This window comes from Oryctolagus cuniculus, chromosome 11, assembly GCF_964237555.1.
Source record: "Oryctolagus cuniculus chromosome 11, mOryCun1.1, whole genome shotgun sequence".
Lineage (NCBI taxonomy): Eukaryota > Metazoa > Chordata > Mammalia > Lagomorpha > Leporidae > Oryctolagus > Oryctolagus cuniculus.
In genome coordinates this window covers 54,442,756-54,461,056 of record NC_091442.1, presented here as the reverse complement: position 1 = coordinate 54,461,056, position 18,301 = coordinate 54,442,756, and the positions used below count along the sequence as shown (strand labels likewise).

Genomic DNA, 18,301 nt, shown 5'->3' with positions numbered 1-18,301 from the left:
GGAATTCTGTACAGGCACCACTTCGAGTCCTGGCTGCTTCATTTCCGATCGAACTCTGCTAATGGCCTGGGAAAAGAAGTGGAAGATAGCGCAATAGTTTGGGCCCCTGCACCCATGTGGGAGACCCAGATAAAGCTCCTAGCTCCTGGCTTTGGCCTGGTGCAGCCCTGGCTGTTGTGGCCCTCTTGGGAGTGAGAACTAGCAGATGGAAGACCTCTATCTGTCTCTCCCTCTCTCTCTCTATAGCTCTTTCAAATAAATCTTTAAAAAAAAATCAGATTCAATATGAATTTATGATGTTACTGTGCTGTCCAGAAATTTGAATTTTAAAATATTTGTGAACTGTTAGTAAAGTGGGCACACTTGACTCAATATTACAGTAAAAATAGTGGTCGCTTCAATTTAGTGAAAATTTATTGCCTGTCTCCTTGTGTACAGTACCTGCAGGAAAACAAAGGTGAAAGGATTGAATCTCTGCTTCTAGGAATTTGCAGTCTGGTGGGAGAATTAGCTGTGAGCTTAGGCCTGTGATGTGTTTGGCTTCCAAAAGGCCCTAGGGCCCTGATGAACAGGAGATAGCCAGAGGAGACAAACTGAGGAAGAAAGAAAGGCACAGCTCCCATGAATTTCAGGGCTGTCAGTAAATGTTGACACCCAGAAGCAAGTTAAGGAGATTTAAACCTAGACTCGACTGGTACCTCCTACTTCCTCCTTGCCTCATCTCAATAGCCCTGTTACCTCCTGGCTGATCCAACATAAATCCCTCACTCTCCTCAGGTTTCTTTCTGATACTGCTGGGTACAAGGATCAAGTCTCACAAGTTGTGCTCATACCTCAGCACGATGGCAAATGGGGACAGATGGCTACATCAGGAAATGGTGCTGTAAATAGAAGTGATGCCTAGAATCCTAGCCAGATTTTTTTTTAATTTGAGTATTGTGGTATCTATGAAAATAACTTTTTCCGATTCAGGGAGATCTCTAGGACTGATTTCCCTGTCCTTTGCCTTATTAGACAGAGGCAGTTCTTAGAGTTTGCTGTCTCCTAAACACTGATGTTCTCTGCATGTTCTCTTTTTCAGCCTCATTTGTACCATTTGCTTCACTGGTCAGCAAACTAGATCTAAGTTAAATCCCTCTTGGGAGTGTGAAACCCCTGCGTCCGTTATTCTACATGTGAGGTTTCTGTTTCCCACGGGCAGATAGATGGTCTCCAAACATTTAGACAGTGTGTAATTAAAATGTCTCACATGCCTCTCAAAATGAGTTATTTATTTGTAGTCAAAAATGTACTGTGGTTAGTCTCTAATAATAAAGCTTTTCTTTTTTAAAAACGGGGTTTATTCTCACATCCTAAGGATCTCCTAGTACATTATCTAGGATAATAATAATTTGGAGACATCTGGTGTAAGGGTCTCAGTGTGTACCATATAAAATTAAGAGTTCTCTGGCTTTGGAGTGATTGTCCAAGGAATCGTGAACAGTAACTTCTTTCTAAGCCTTGGTTTCCTCGCATGTAAACTGGGATAACCATACCTTCCTCAACAAGTGTGTTTCTTGGGTTATTGTACAACAAAGAATTTGGTCCTTTATCTTGGGTTCCTGGTACAGTACTTCTAAAATGCTTGAAATTTCCCGAGGATTAGGAATCTCTGTGTTATTCACGAGCCTCTTGGATTATACCTGATTTTACGCAAATACAGTTGCAGCTGACATCTGAGGTAAGGGCAGTTTTGTGTTGGATCATGCTCTTAAACCTGTGGGATCCAAAGCTAGCAGCTCCAGGTGGTGAATATCAGTGTTGACTTGTGTTGCAGCAAAGCAGGTGGTATCGCAGTGGTTACTTAGGTGAGGTGATGACGTATAGAGCAGGTAGAGTGGCCAGCAGCTCATCAGCACTCATTAGGCGTCTTTGCCGTTTTGTCCTCCTAAACCTGCTCCTTCTCCTTTGCTCTCTAACCTTCTGTCTGGTGTCACATACTGGAAACCTGGGAGTCATCTTGGATTCCTCTTCTTCCTTTTCCCAGTCATTTGGTTGCCACGTCCCCAGTCATCTCCTCTCTGGCTCCACTGACTCTGCCTTAATTCAGATCCGATTCATAGTCTAATTGGTCTATCTGAATTTTCTCCTTTGCAAATCAACTCTGGATATTTCCTTTTTTCCTTTGAGAATAGCACCAAAATAAATGACAAATAACGTACAGCCGTAGATTGAGCACCTGAAATTATTACGGTCAGAAAGTAGAATAGTGCAGGCGTCTTATAAGTTTCCCAGTGTTCCTTTTCTGAACACAGCCCCTCCCTTCTCCACAGGGAACCAGTTTTGAGTTACAATCATGGTTTTCTTCCTCAATCACTTGGGTATTTACCATAAACCAACAGTTTTAAATTGCCTGACCTTGACCTTTTTATAATGTAGGTGTCCTTCCAGCTGCCATCCTGACTATCTCACATGCACACACACACACACACACTGTATAAACCTTTCCCCGGCTCACTTCATCTCACAGTCAGGATTGGTTCAGTGTCATGTCAGCTGTAACTGTACTAGGAATTCCCTTCCCTGCCTAGCTCTGGGTTAGCCTGGCTCATAAGAGTGACTTCGCGTGAGCTTTGGGAGGTGACATGGTGGGGCCAGTGTTGTGGGGCGCCTTTATCCACTACATGACTCTGTCCCCACTGGGTTCCTTTCCTGATTGAACATTGCCTGACAATAGAATTCGGTTTTGGAAGTATTTCCAGAGGAGTAGATCTATGAGAATAGCTTTTCTAAACAATTCCAGGTTCGGAGTTACCTGGATTTGACTCTCTGGCTTGATTAGATTCACAGGCATTAATGAAGTTTCTTTCCAGTGATAAAGAGGGTGCTGGCAGACCATGGCATGTAGTAGCAGAACACTTCGTTAATTTATTAGCAGTGAATAACTCTCATCAAGTGCTGGTAGAAAGCAAAATATTTACTGCCATCATTACATTTGGCAGCAATAAGGGTATAATTAGATGATTTAATTCCAAAGTGCTGGAGAACCAGGGAAAAAATGCCAAGTTCAGGGTGTTTAATTCTTAGCTCAAGATCTCATGAGGAAGCTGAAATATTTATGTCTTGCCAGATAGAAACTTTTAACTCTTATAACCATGAAGGTGATATTTTTGAAGACCACACGTAGTTTATCTAATTCCTAACCTCATAAAGTTTTGGATATTAAAATTAGGATAGCTCTTTGGAAGGATTTGGACCCTAAAAATTAGGATGGGGACACATGGGCAGATTTCACTGAAATGGGGACCTTGGTTTCCTGTATTTTCCTGAAGTTCTTTTGCCAGTGGAAACAGTCCTTCCGTCCCTGTCTGAGCATGACTGTAACTTGAACTGAAAGGTAATCTCCACCAGAACTTCCTTGAGAGATCTGTGGTCTCAATCAGGGGAAGTTTTGTTTCTCCCGGAGACCTGGTATTGTCTGGAGACTTTTTTGGAGGTAGAGGGATGGGTGGGAGGGGATCGTTCTGCCATCTGGTGTGTGGAAGCCAAGGATGCTGCTGAACAGGGTGCAATGCACGGGACAGCCCTCCACACCCAAGAATCACCCAGCTCAAAACATTAGTAGTGCTAAGGTTGAGAAACTCCCATCAAAGTAGGCATCCATAGGATTAGGGAAATGGGAATGTGCGAGAGAATTTATCCTGCTTATCCTCTACCCCCTTCAGCAAGGTTACGAGTAATCCACTTGTGAAGTGACTCTGGCATCTCTGACGATTTCTATGAGCTGGAAGTGGTTGTGGGCTCCCAGAACACAGAGGGGCCAATGGGAAGAGGGCATAGGAGTCAGCTGGTAGTATTTAACTGATACAGACACATGCTCGTCATCATTCCAGAATCCCTTGCCTCCTCTTAGGCCGAGGCCACTCTACACAGGATGAACAGAAGCAAAGAACGTTGTTCTCATTAGAGTTGATTTAAGAAACTTTAGATAATTAGGTCCCCAAATATAATTTTTTTTTGAGTGAGCAGAACTAAGTTTATTGAACACATGGCAAGGAAGCAGTGGTCAAGCAGATCAGGTAGGGGCTGTTGACCACTGTGTCCAAACATACTTCTTGTTGGAGCATATAGTTATGTATCTTAACAGACTTAACCTTTGTTGTAATTGGAATTAACCAAGGTAACTTTATGCATGTTCTTTGGGTTTGATCGTGTAAGTCTTGCTTAGTTTTGTGAATTAATTTAAAAAAATTATCCTACCAGTGAAACTTGGGATAAAAAGAGAAAGCTCTTGAGATCTCTAGACTTAAAAATGTCTTCTTGGGGAAGTGCTGTGGTGTAGCAAGTTAAGCCACTGCTTGGGATGCCTGCATTCCATATCAGAGTGCCGATTCAGATCCTGGCTGGCTGCTCTGCTTCAGGTTCAGCTTCCTGCTAATGAGCCTGGGAAGCAGTGGTTGATGACTTAAGTACACGAGTCCCTGCCCCCCATGGAGGATACCCATTTGGAATCCCTAGCTCATGGCTTCAGCCTGGCCTAGCCCTGGCTGTTGTGGCTATTTGGGGAGTGAACCAGCAGATGAAGATTTCTCTCTGTATTCAAATACATAACTAAATCTTTAAAAATGCCTTCTTCCCTGTTAAGCTATTTTAGTAAGTATATCTCTGTTCAGGTAGGCTGGGAAATATGACTACTGTCGTAGCTGAGTTATGTGGAGTAGGAACTGTGAGTTTCCATGCTTATTTCACTATAGAGACTAACAACCCATTATCTCTGCTGGTAGTTTTGTCAGCTGAAAATCCTAAGAATTCAAGCTCATAACAAGGTCGTATCCTCAACCAAATGAAATTCCGTCTTTTTCACCCCTTCCTCATTGTAGCATCTTGAACCAGTGTCTTCTGTGAATGAACAGAATAGGTAAAATAATAATGATAAAATAAATTTTTAAAAATGACAGCTAAAGATAAGATACCAATTAAGCTGGTTACCTATAGTCACAGCTCCCACAACAAATCCTTGGGCAGCAACTCTCATGTGAATCAGATGGATGGACATTTTCTGATTTCTTCTGTACTTTAACTTGTAAAGACCGTAGGATACCACAGTCACAAAGCCTGCTATACCTGTGAATTTTTAAAGTATGTATGAGTTAAATATGTAGCAAGCAAGAATTCCCAAGAGCTTAGAGAATTAATCAGGAGACTTCTCTATGGGATAACTTCCTGGAAGATAAGTAGACAAGATAAAAGGTGAGTATCCTTGTTCAAAATGCTTGGGACCAGAAGTGTTCCAGATTTTAGGTTCTTTTTTTGAATATCAGTATATAAATAGAGATATCTTGTATACAGAACTCAAGTCTAAAAACAAATTCACTTGCATTTCATGTGTACCTTATACATGAGGCCGGCAGATCATTTTATGCAATAGTTTTAGTGCACTTACACTTTGCAGAATGTCACATGAGGCCAGTGTGGTGTCATATTGGCACTCAAAACATTTTGGATGTTGGATCATTTTGGCTTTTGGTTTTTTGGATTAGGGATCCTCAACTTCTACCAAATAAAGCATTATGAAGAACCAAGCAGGATTTGATCTGACAGATTTTAAAATGGACCCTTAACGTTTTTGGATTCAGTATTTACAGTCTTTACTTTTCCCAGAAAAAATGAACCATGTCGTATAGAAAATGGTCTAGTCATTTGTAATTTCCAAAAGGCATGATTGTAAATTGGGCATACTACGAAGACTATTATCTGGGGCAAGTTATTTAGCAGCAAGAGGATCAACCCGACATCACAGCACGTATAGCTTTTCAGTGTTTGGCTTTACTCTTTTCTTCCTGACACCAAGGTAAATCTAGCAAAGGGATAAATCTTTGTTCTGTAGACGGTAAGACAATAAACTTTAATGAGAGCTGAAAAGGTATAACTATATATATGCCCAAGATGTATATGACATAAAGCTACATTTCTAAGTAAGAAAACAGTCCTTTTGTATAATACTGGCGTAGATCTGGTTTGTGTGTATCTCTGTGTGCGTGTGTTTTCTATTATATCCAGTTGATCTATTGTCTATAAATATCACATTGATTTGCTATGGTTATATGATTATAATAAGCAGAGTGATTCTTTCCACTTTATCCTTTTAAGAAAAAAAAAGATTGTTTTAGTTATTATAGGACTTATGTCTTTCCTTGTAAATTGTAGGAAAAGCTTATCTTTATCTACCAAAAAAACCTTGCTGGGATTTTGATAGGAATTGCAGTAAACCCACAGATCAATTTGAGGAGAATCAAAATGTTTACAACATATTGAGCCTTCAAATCCCATGAACACAGCAGTCTTTCCACTTATTTGGGTATTTTTTTTAGGTATTCGTTACTCTATCTCATTAGCATTTAGAAACACAGCATATTTGCTTTAAAAATTATTTTCATTTTATTTAAAGACAGATCTTCTGTGTAGTGGCCCACAAAGCCTGGGTAAGGGCAGGCTGAAGCCAGGAGTCTGGGACTTCCCAGGTCTCTCACATGTGTGGCAGAGGCACAGGTGCTTGAGCTATCACTCCCTGTCTCCCAGAATGCATATTAGGAAGCTGGGTCAGAAGCACAATAGCCAGGACTTGAACCAGACACTCCAGAATGGGAGTTCCAAGCAAAATCCCAAGCTGCACCAAATGCTACCTTCCTATAAATTACTTTTCAAAGATTTATTTATTTATTTGAAAGGCAGAGTTCCAGAGAGAGAGGGGAAGACAGCAAGTGAGATCTTCCATCACTCCTCAAATGGCTTCAACAGCCAGAGCTGGGCCAGGCTGAAATCAGGAGCCTGGAACTCCATCTGAGTCTCTCATGTGGGTGCAGGGGCCTAACCACTTGGGCCTTCTTCTGCTACTTTCCCAGGTGCATTAGCAGAGAGCTGGATCAGAAGTAGAACAGCCAGGATTGGAACTGGCAGCCCTGTGGGAGGCCGGTGTTGCAGGTGATTGCTTAACTGCACCACAACACCATCGGAAGGGCCCCCCACCCCATATTTTTAAAAATTTTTACCTAAACATTTTATTTTCTGAGGAGTAATTGTGAAGAGTATTATGTTTTTAATTTGTTTCCATATGTTTGTTTTTAGTATATAGAAAGGCGCTTGATTTTTATATGGTATAGCAAGCTTTGATTAATGGTGTTGCTGTATGTTGCCTTTAGATGAGTGACGATATATTTATTTCAGGATCCATTTAATAAGCGGAAATGAGATTCAGAGTAAAAATAGCATGTATATGTATTTTATAAGATGATTAGGAATAGATGAAATAAAAATGATTCATGAACATGTGAAAGAAGCAGAACACAAATCAAAATATGATGATGATGATGAGAAACATTAGAATCCTGAAGACTCTATGTGTTCAACAAAATCTTTCTGGAAGAACTCTGGAAATACACAATAAATTATATTATACTAAACATGCTTCTTGTCCTGGAAATTCTGTGGGGAATACATTTGAAGGAAATAAGGAAAAGAAAAGTTGGCCGGCGCCGTGGCTCAATAGGCTAATCCTCCGCCTTGTGGTGCCAGCACATCGGGTTCTAGTCTCTGTTGGGGCGCCGGATTCTGTCCCGGTTGCCCCTCTTCCAGGCCAGCTCTCTGCTGTGGCCCGGGAGTGCAGTGGAGGATGGCCCAAGTGCTTGGGCCCTGCACCCGCATGGGAGACCAGGAGAAGCACCTGGCTCCTGGCTTTGGATCAGCGCGATGCGCTGGCCTCATCATGCCGGCCGCTGTGGCCATTGGAGGGTGAACCAACGGCATAAAGGAAGACCTTTCTCTCTGTCTGTCTCTCTCTCTCTCACTGTCCACTCTGCCTGTCAAAAAACAAAACAAAACAAAACAAAGTTAAGAAAATGATACAAAGATTCATGTCTACAGTAGGTTTGAGGAAAACCAAAACAACTACAGTAACAACAAAAAACCCAAATAGCCCAACAGAGAGAAACTTCCTTAGCTATAAAAGAAGAATAACGGGAATGTATATATTAAATTTTAATTAAAACAAGCAAAACCAAATAATGTCAGAACAGATGTTGAATCTATACAATGAGGTAACAGAATTTAACAGTTACGTTGAAACAGTTTTAAACAGTGTAAATAGTCATAATGGTGGAAGTTACTTAAGATAAAATGTGTAGAAAATTACCTGCTCAGGACATTGCATCTGGCAGGAGGATAGCTTATCGATACTGTTATGATAGTTAAACAAAACTATTCCATGATGCATGTCCAAATTTTATAATTATTTTTTCTCCATCAAAAACTTGGCTCTCTTCCCTTGACCAAATCAAAGTTCTGTTATTAAATTTGTTTTGCTTTCTTAAGAGATTAAAGTCAGAAAATGTACTGTTTTCCATACAGTGTCTTTGTAGTTTGCATGTAACTGAATTGAGCTGGAAACACTTTCATCTTTCTACTTTGATCACCCTAATTGTCTCTGGAAAAATAATTTAATATACAACAGGCACAGTGAATAACCTGTGTGTTACAGGGATCTGTTCAGGTAGCATCAAGTTTTTGTAAAATTTTTTTTGTAGTTAAAATGCTAAGGAGAAGAAATAAACCACTGTTTCCTACGATTGCTATTATAAGTCTCAGCCAAATTAAGTGACACTCCTAAGCACAGAGTATTATTATAAAATAGAATTGGTTCTTGCTGACATGTGGATAACAACACTTAGGAAATGCACATTCAGAGTCACAGTGACACAGAGTCACAAGTCATTTAAACATGACTTATTTTAGGGTTTTTTTGGGGAATTAATATATTCACAAAGTTACATAAGTATGATGGAAGTAAATTATTTTAAGTTTACAGACAAAGTGAACGCAGGGAAGAGGCGTGGCTGCAGGGTCCATACTGCAGAGTGCTCAGGGCAGCTTTCTGTCCACAGAAGAGGAAGCTCAGATTTTGCACATAATATCAGTGCTTAAACTTTTCGGACCACAGAAGTTCTTGTTGAAAATGTTAACATAGCAAGTATGTGTGGAGAGAGGATAAGGAGGCTAAGACTCCAGATCTAATTCTGATACCGCTTCTTCCACCCAGAATTTACTTAACCAACTGCCTCCACGTCTGGAACACACCGTGAGGCCAGCCAAAAGGGCCACAGAGCACCACCAGGTTCTCCTCTCAAGTGGCCAGGCAGCCCAAGCTTTCACTCAGAGCTTTTCTCTGAACTCACACTTCTCTAAAGTTGGGTGTGTAGCTTCTGATGCCACAGAACATGAGAAGCAGTTTTTTGATAGTAACGGAGGAAAGAGACATCTATAAACAGCAGACACAAGAACTTAAAGGTTGGAGTTACTGCCGCTGATAATCCCAAGTCATCACAGGCACTTCCGTTGGCTCCACTTGATTGACTGGAACTAACAGTTTTAGATACACTTCCAGGGAAATGGATAAAGTAGAACAAAGACTGATGCTTCCAATGCTAGCAGCTAATGTTTATTGGGATTTTTACCATGTGCTAGAAACTGTTCTAAAGCTGAACTCATGCTTAGCAGAAGTTAACTGCAATTACCTGAGTAATCCAGAGCCTTGAAACATTTCAGTCCTGCAGGATCCTGCGTAAGAGGTTACCGCGGCCAGTCAAGGCTTGTACTCACCTACAGGGACAAAGGGGGAGTCTCTAGATTTCCTCATCAGTCGGGATAACTGCGCTTCATCCTCAGCGGCTGGCCACTGGTTCTCTGAAGACATTTTTCTCTCTAGTAACAATAGGACAGCAATATGGTTGCTGTGAATCATTAAAAAGAACCCGTTCATGCTTCCCAATCAGCTGTTACGTGTTCTTTAATCTTCACTTGCTTAACAGGCCTGTCTGCACAATTGAAACAAACAATATTTTCTTTCCTTCATGCTTTTCACTGCAGAAACCTTTCATTTTCAGGGAGAGGTGTAAGGAGAACGATAGAGTCAGAGGAATTGATGATGAGATTCTATTAAATATGGAGTGGAATATAATACATAACATACTTCTGTTATTCTCCTTTCAAAACTGAGATCATTGGGAACCCCAAGACTTATTCCACAAAAAAACCCACAATTGTTTCACAAGGTATCATTTTAAAGAGCGATGGTAGAGTAATCACAGGCAGAAATACCTCTAGATTTGTGAGGTTCACGCCAATCCAGCAGGATTGGGCAGGACTTTATAAACTACACACCTACCGTGTGCCAGGTGCTATGCCAGCCAGTGAAGATAATCTTCCTTACCTACGCAGGATGAATGAAGAAACTTGAAGGAGCAACTACAATCACTACAGGTTTATCACCTCCTCAGAGTGATCAGGCAACTCACTGTCTTCACCCCAGAATCTCCCTATAAATGAGACTTCAGAGGAAATGTGGCGGAAGCACAGTACCTGCTGAGTATTCCACCACCTGCTGTCCATCTCCAGAGGTTCTCATCCCTGTAGACCAGAACAGATGCTACAAGGCCAGGACACATCTCTGTGCAATTTCCAACTAATTGATAATGGGAAAGAAGAGAAACACACCCCTTAGAGGGAGTGGCCAGCTGGTGTTGGTCAAAAGTTTTATTTGCCCCTGCCTGGAACTTCCTGATGGTGGCACCAGGGCCACAAACTTTAGACTTTTGAAGGCAACATTTAGAAAAGACAAAAGGCATTGAAAGAGTCTGCCTACACAGGAGTTCACAGGAGTTCGCATTTCTCTCTCTGGCTCTGAGTCTTTGGTATTGGCTTTTGGATCCAAAATCAAGAGGAGAGAAGGGACAGTGCCACAACCCTGGATTTGGTGGGATTAGGGGCATGAGATGGCCTTGTGAGGCCAAGATTCTTGTCCGTTAGGAGTGTACACCACAGTTGGGATCCACCCTGGGGTCACCTGGGGGAGGAGCCCTTCTGGCCTCATGCACATTCCGTGGAAAAGGACAGGATGTCATCGGACACTCGGCCAATCTGAGGTCACGGCAGGCAGGTGCTGAGCTACCTGCATGTGCCTGGGAGCCCTTAGGGTTGCTTGGCTCCTGAGGCTTTTCAGTGATGGATGCTGCCTTGGCTTCCATTCTGACCTGGCAGCCTTAGGGCCTGTGTCGTTTTGGAGAAGTCCCTACACGCTGCCTCCCTCGGACTGTAGCCATAGAGACCATAGGAACAAGGCAGAAGAGCAGGTAGAATTCATAGTGGTTTTTTTTTTGTCTCATTTTTTAAATAATTTCAGATTTACAGAAAAGTCCTCCAAATAGTACAAATAACCATATGCCTTAAACCAAAACAAAACCTTGAAGGTAGTCAGACAGAAGCAAACAGACAAAAATGTAGTATTTGGCACACAGGCTCCCCTGGATACAATGCATTTAGTAGTGGTTCTCTGTGGGGAGCAACTGGGAGCAACTCGGACTAGACTGTTACTGGAATTAAGACTTATTCTATGCATCTGCTCTCCCACAATATGGCGCTGGGAGAGGAGGAAACAGCTTCTACACAGCTGCCTCCAGTTCAACCAATAAGCAGCAGGAGCTGACTCTGATTGGAGGAGAGCAGCGTACTCGGTGTGTGGGTAGCAGAGTTGGGATTGGTGGAAGAGGACTATAAAGGAGGAGAGAGACAACATGCACCAGGAACATCTATCTGAAGGAACACCTGTGCAGCCCCCGAGAGAGCCGGCCGGTGGTGTGCCGCTCTCCCGCGGAAGTGGGGAAAGTGGCAGGGGGAACCGCCCTTCCACGGAGGTGGAAGGGACGGTAGCCAACCCGGGAAGAACCAGCAGCAAACCCGGGGAGGGCCGAGCAGACGAAAGAACAGCGCAGGGTCCTGTGTTGTTCCTCCATGAAGAGGGGGAGCGACAATTCTCGTTCGTCTCTTACTATGAAACATCACCCTAATTTTTGTATTTCATGACTCTTGTGTTCTGCCAGTTGCAGGCTGGTTATTTTACAGGATGTTTTTCAATGTAGTTTTTTTGTTTTTTGTTTTTTTGGTTTTTTTTTTGACAGGCAGAGTGGACAGTGAGAGAGAGAGAGACAGAGAGAAAGGTCTTCCTTTTACTGCTGGGTCACCCTCCAATGGCCGCCGCGGCCGGCATGCTGCAGCCAGCACACTGTGCTGATCCGAAGCCAGGAACCAGGTGCTTCTCCTGGTCTCCCATGTGGGTGCAGGGCCCAAGCACTTGGGCCATCCTCCACTGCACTCCTGGGCCACAGCAGAGAGCTGGAGTGGAAGAGGGGCAATTGGTACAGAATCCAGCGCCCAGACCAGGACCAGAACCCGGGGTGCCGGTGCCGCAGGCGGAGGATTAGCCTATTGAGCCGCGGCGCTGGCCTCAATGTAGTTTTCCCCTTGGCTTGAGGCTATGTCTTTGGGGCAGAATGCCACAAGCAACGTGTTTTTGTCATGTGTACTCTCAGGAGGTACATAAAATCAGACTGCGTGGTGATAGGACTTGACTCAGGAATAACTGGTTCTGGGTGCAGGAGAGGAGCTCTAATTGGTAGCATTTGCCAGGTCCCACAGTTTCAAGCCAATGCCAGTCGTCACTGAACACGAATTGCGTGAGGCAGCCCTGGCACAACACTGATTTGGCCAGGTGGAAGAAGGCCAGGTTCTGCACTGTAAAGTCACTGTTTTTCTTTGTTGTTAATAAGTATTTTGTGAAGACATACTTTAATGTTATGTAAACACCCTGTTATTTATCAGACTTACCAATTAATTTCAGCTTCCATTGGTGATCTTTGAATCAATAATTTATATGTGGGCCAAATGGTGATCTTTCTAAATTTATCATCCTTTTTACATGGATCAGTTGACATTCTATAACAAGTAGTTTTCCTTCTTCCCTTTTTAATTATTCATTTATTTACATCATTTGAACTCTTAGAGTCTCATTTAATCAGTGCATTACTGTAATAATTTTAATGGTCACATTTTCTCATATTTGGTTAGTGGGAGCCCCTTTAAACTGGCTCCTATGCCTTACTGATTGCCCAAATTATTCTTTGAATACTTCTTTGTATCTGGGATAAAAGGTTGCTCCACGCTCAACTTGAACTTTCTCTGCCCCAGCCTTGCAATCAGCCATTTCTTCAAGGAATCCTGACTGCTTTTCATCAAAAATGATATTTAGAGGGGCTGGTGCTGTGGCACAGCGGCCTCTGAAGTGCCAGCGTCCCATATGGGTGCCGGTTTGAGACCTGGCTGCTCCACTTCCGATCCAGCTCTCTGTTATGGCCTGAGAAAGCAGTAAAAGATGACCCAAGTCCTTGGGCCCCCGCACCCACGTGGGAGACCCAGAAGAAGCTCCTGGCTCCTGGCTTCGGATCGGCTCAGCTCCGGCTTTTGCGGCCAATTGGGGAGTGAACCATCGGATGGAAGACTTCTCTCTCTCTCTCTCTCTCTCTCTCTCTCTCTCTCTCTGCCTTTCCTCTCCCTGTGTAACTCTGACTTTCAAATAAATAAATAAATCTTTACAAAGAAATGATATTTAGAAACCAAGTTCTCAGCACTAGAGATGTTCATTGTTACTGGAGTAACATTACTTTTCAGACCTCTCAGCAGGTAGTTAGATTTATATGTATGTCTGCGTATCTATTTATGTTCATCTAAATATACATATGATACATAAATATGGATATTAGGAGGGTAATTCAAAAAGTTTGTCAAAAACTAGAATTTAAAATTTTTTAAATATATGCATTTATAGGAGGAAAAGGCTCCTGCTCATAAGCGTTAAGCAACATACAGACATCTTCATGCTTCTTCATACATTATATGTTCAGAACATGGTGGCAATCTCCTCCCCTGGGCAGAGAATCTGGTATTTTTTTTTAACGATTTATTTATTTACTTGAAAGGCAGAGTTACAGAGAGGCAGAGAAAGAGAGAGGTCTACCATTTGCTGGTTCACTCCCCAAGTGACCGCAACAGCTGGAGCTGGGGTGATCTGAAACCAGGAGCCAGGAGCCAGGAGCTTCCTCCGGGTCTCCCACCCGGGTGCAGGGGCCCAAGGATTTGGTCCATCTTCTGCTGCTTTCCCAGGCCATAGCAGAGAGCTGGATTGGAAGTGGAGCAGCTGGGACTTAAACCAGTGCCCATGTGGGATGCCACACTGCAGGCGACGGCTTTACCCACTTATACCACAGCACAGGCCCCGAGAATTTAGTATTATGATGAAAATACTGCTTAGAACGTGAAGCTCTGACTCATCCTGGCTTTTTGCAGCTTCAGCTGCTTCCTGCTTGTGGTGGTCTGTGCCCTGTGAGTTTGGTGTGGCAGGATCCCCTCCCCAGGGCCATTCTCTGAAAAACAAACTCAATAAAATGCAGATCTATGCTGTGTTCCAGTGTCCCCCTGCCTTTGTGCCTAAGCCCCACACTCTCGGTTACATCTTCAAGGATCCTGCATATAATGAAATTAATGATCCCATCCTGACAGTAACAACTGTAGGACACAAATGATACTGAAGTTACAAATAACACAGACTGGAGATTTAAATGACTATGAAGATTTATTTGACTCTTTCATGTAATTCTGACAAGAGACTTCAAGCCAGGAGAAATATGAATACTTGAAGTAGATAACTGAACAGTTTTGCCCATAGAAATGCCACATTGCATATTAATTTGACTTGAGGATATAGTACTTTCATAAGCTATTCCATCTTTGGGCCTAAAAATGGACAAAAATCTCAGGATTTTTAAATCCAACCACTCTTAAATCCACCTCCTACATTATGGCCAGTGCTCAGGAATCTGTCAGGGCTGGTGTTGTTGCACAGTAAGTTAAGCTGCCGCTTGCGATGCCAGTATCCCATATGGGTACTGGTTTGAGTTCTGTCTGCTCTGCTTCCAGTTTACCCCCCTGCTCATGCAACTAGGAAGGTAGCCTTGATGGCCCAAGTCCTCAGGCCCCTGCCACCCATGTGGGAGACCTGGATGGAGTTCCCAGTTCCTGGCTCTGTCCTGGCTGGTGGTAGCCATTTGAGGAGTGATCCATTGGATAGAAGCATAAGCTCTCTCGCTCTTGCTCTCTCTTTCTCTCCCCCCTACCTCGTGACTCTGCCTTTCAAGTAAATAAACAAAACCTTTAAAAAGAAATAAGAAATTTGTGGATTTAGCTATAGCTTTATGACTATTACTTGAACTGATGCCACATTCAGAAACCTGATCCACATCCATGCCATAATATCGTTATGAAGCTAAACAGAATTAACCTTTTAAGTTAAAGATTGAAGTGCCAGCTTCTCCACAATGAAACTCCACAGTTAGCCTCATTACTATCATCTCAATAATTGTAACACTTTTTATCTTTTAAGTTTCTTAAAAAGTTAATTTCATTCTGTTGAGAGGCAGAGAGAGAGAAAGAGATCGCTCATCTGCTGGTTCACTCCTGAAATGCGTGCAATAGCCTGGATGGGGTCAGGCTGAAGCTGAAAGCTAAGCACACAGCTCAGGTATCCCCCATGTGTGGCGGGGACCCGTCACCACCACTGCCACCTGGAACTTGTGTTTGTAGGAAGCTGGAATCAGAAACAGAGCCAGCACTCAAAACCAGACTCTGATGTGGGATGGGTACTTTTCAAGCAGTGGCTCAACTGGTGCACCAAACGTCCACCCTATCTTAAAAATCATATGAAAGACAGCAAAGAGATCTTTTATCTACTGGTTCACTTTCCAAATGCCACAGCATTGGCATTGGCTGGACAATGCCAAGACAGGATCCATGAACTCTGGGTTTGTCATAGATGCCAGGGCCCCAAGTACTTGAGCCATCATTTGCTGCATCCTAGATTGTGTATTAGCAGGAACTTGGATTGGAAATGGGAGCAGGAATTAATCCCTGGCACTCCTATATGGGAGGTCAGTGTCCCCAGTAGCTTAGCTCACCGCTATACAACGTGCATCCTCTTACCCTATCTTGTTTCAACCAAAAATCTTGGAATACACCTGTTCTTTAAGGCGATACGAAACATATTGAAACATCTCAACATCCCCGGATGTTACATTTCTAAATAATGAAAGAGGAGGGTAGATTTTCATTATGTTTTTCCTCAACAACACCTTGCCAAACCAGGAAATACTTCTCTATTTTTCAATAGTTTTTTTTTTTTTCTACAAATACTTGTATATTTCACAGAGAGGAAAAAAGAGCACCCATTCACTGGTTCACTCCCCAAATGCCCACAACAGTCAAAATTTTGGCAAGCTGCATTTGGAACCCAGTATTCAAGCCAGGTCTCATGTAGGTACTATTTGGACTATCACCTGTTGTTCCCCTTGGGCACATTAACATGAAGATGGAATGGAGAACTGAGCTGGGACTTGGGCCCAGACCCTGTGATATGGAGAGCAATGGGTGTCCCAGTTGGAAACTTAACTGCTGCGCTGAAGGCCCACCCCTCATTTTTACTTGTCATTTTTACTTGGCCAAGCTGATGCATACTCTGAAGCCCTCCAAGCAATCCCATATAATCATGTGGGAGATTCTGGATTTGCACCATCAATCTCATGCTTTTTATGTACTCAAACACACAAGAATTTCAGCAGTTATTTATAGTTAACTGTAACCTAGCCTGCTTACCTTAGTATCAACCAATAAGTCAGCCCAATTTGGTCTACACCCATGATTACACTTAGCAGTGGCAAACCCAACGCATGTCTCAGTTCTACTCCACTCTAGCACAATAGTTGTAGCAAGGGTTTTCCTACTAATCTGCTTCTATGCAATAATAGCAACAAAACAATAGAAACACTAATTGTATGCCTAGGCACTATTACCAACTTATGGCAATGTGTATTCTCAAAGTGATATTTTAAAAAATTGTTGCATTTTTCCACTTAACACCAATTAGGATTGATAACAGTTATTATTGGCGTCAATCCACCACACGAAACATTTCTCTACATCTGTACACGTGCATTGTTTAAAGCCATATTATTTATATGCTCTGAATCTATTATCCAAAACCTTACTGGCAAACAGATTATTAGACAGACAATAGGCTTACTTAAAGCCTGTGTGTACTACCTGCTTGTATATGGAAGTGTGGCATTCACAGGCTTACCTTTTCTTACTGGGTTTTACTCCAAAGACTTAATCATTGCATCCACAAACATGTCATATACCGGTGCCTGAGCTCTCCTTTTGACACTCATTGCCACTTCCCTAATAGCTATTTGCAGTATTTGTATTACCTTCTTTGCACTTCTAAGTCAATCTTGATTCTCAATTTAATTAATATGAGTGGAAACAATGTACTCCTAATGAATTTCATTAAGGGCTTTGCAATTGGTAACATTTTTCATACCTCAAACACTGTTATTCCTATAATTCCTATATTCTCTAGGTAACTCTGCCATTCTACCTAAAGCTATCTGCTCTTAGTATAACTATTCCAGGCTTAACCTTGCTAATAGAACTAAATCTATTAACATACAATCTTGAAATAAACTTCTCATGTTCATTCGAATTTTCTAACCTTCTAGGCTTTTCTCTGACAGTTATACACCACCTATCACCATATCTGAATCTTTGAACAAGCCACAGTACACTATCATTTTCACTAGATATTTTGGGGGGCTACTTTTCCAGCAGTCACATTTTCAAAAGTTAATTTATTATTATCATTATTGTTAGATGACCAGAGAGACACAGAAAGATCTTCCATCCATTGGTTCACTCCCCCAATGCCCACAACGACCAGGGCATGGCCAGACTAAAGCCAGGAGCCATAAAGCCAATCCAAGTCTCCCATGTGGATGGTGGAGACCCAAGTCCACCATTTGCTGCCTCCCAGAGGGCAAATCAGCAGGAAGCTGGATCAGAAGTGGAGGCAGGACTTGAACCCAGCCACTCTGTAGTAGAATGCAGGCTTGCCAAGCAGCAGCTTAACCAAATACCTTCCCCTCAACAAAAGTCTCTTATCAGAAAATCCTGATCAAATTGTGCTGCTTCTCCTTCCTAATTTTACTCTTCTTAGCTATGTTACTAATCATTTAATTACCCCCACGTAATCTCAGTCACAATAAAGACACTAACAAAGATCAGCTAGCTACAACCCTCAGCTAACTTCCCTATTCATATGCTGCTACGTCCATAGAACCCTCATGAAAAAGACCAACCTCTTCACCCTCAAAAATTCCCCTATCCTGGGCTAGGCATTTGGCCTGGGTTAAGCTGCCACTCGGGTGCCCATGTTCATATTGTGGTATCTGGGTTTAAGTCTTGGGTTCACTGCCAGTTACACCTTCATGCTAATGCACACCCTTTGAGGCAGTAGATGATGGCCCTAGTTAAACTCATTTCCCTTAAAGAGACA

At 42.5% G+C, this 18,301-nt stretch overlaps 1 protein-coding gene across 1 annotated transcript in view; it reads right to left on the bottom strand.

The window, feature by feature from the left end:
- The window catches only part of LOC103344945 (thiol S-methyltransferase TMT1A), a 54,169-nt gene that overhangs the window by 310 nt on the left and 35,558 nt on the right, over positions 1-18,301 (bottom strand). Inside the window, exons 2-3 of the mRNA XM_051846308.2 lie at positions 9,631-9,730; positions 4,969-5,103 (exon numbers count right to left, since the gene is read on the bottom strand). Coding sequence (XP_051702268.2) covers positions 4,969-5,103; positions 9,631-9,730 — 235 coding nt within the window. The remainder of the gene's footprint in view (positions 1-4,968; positions 5,104-9,630; positions 9,731-18,301) is intronic.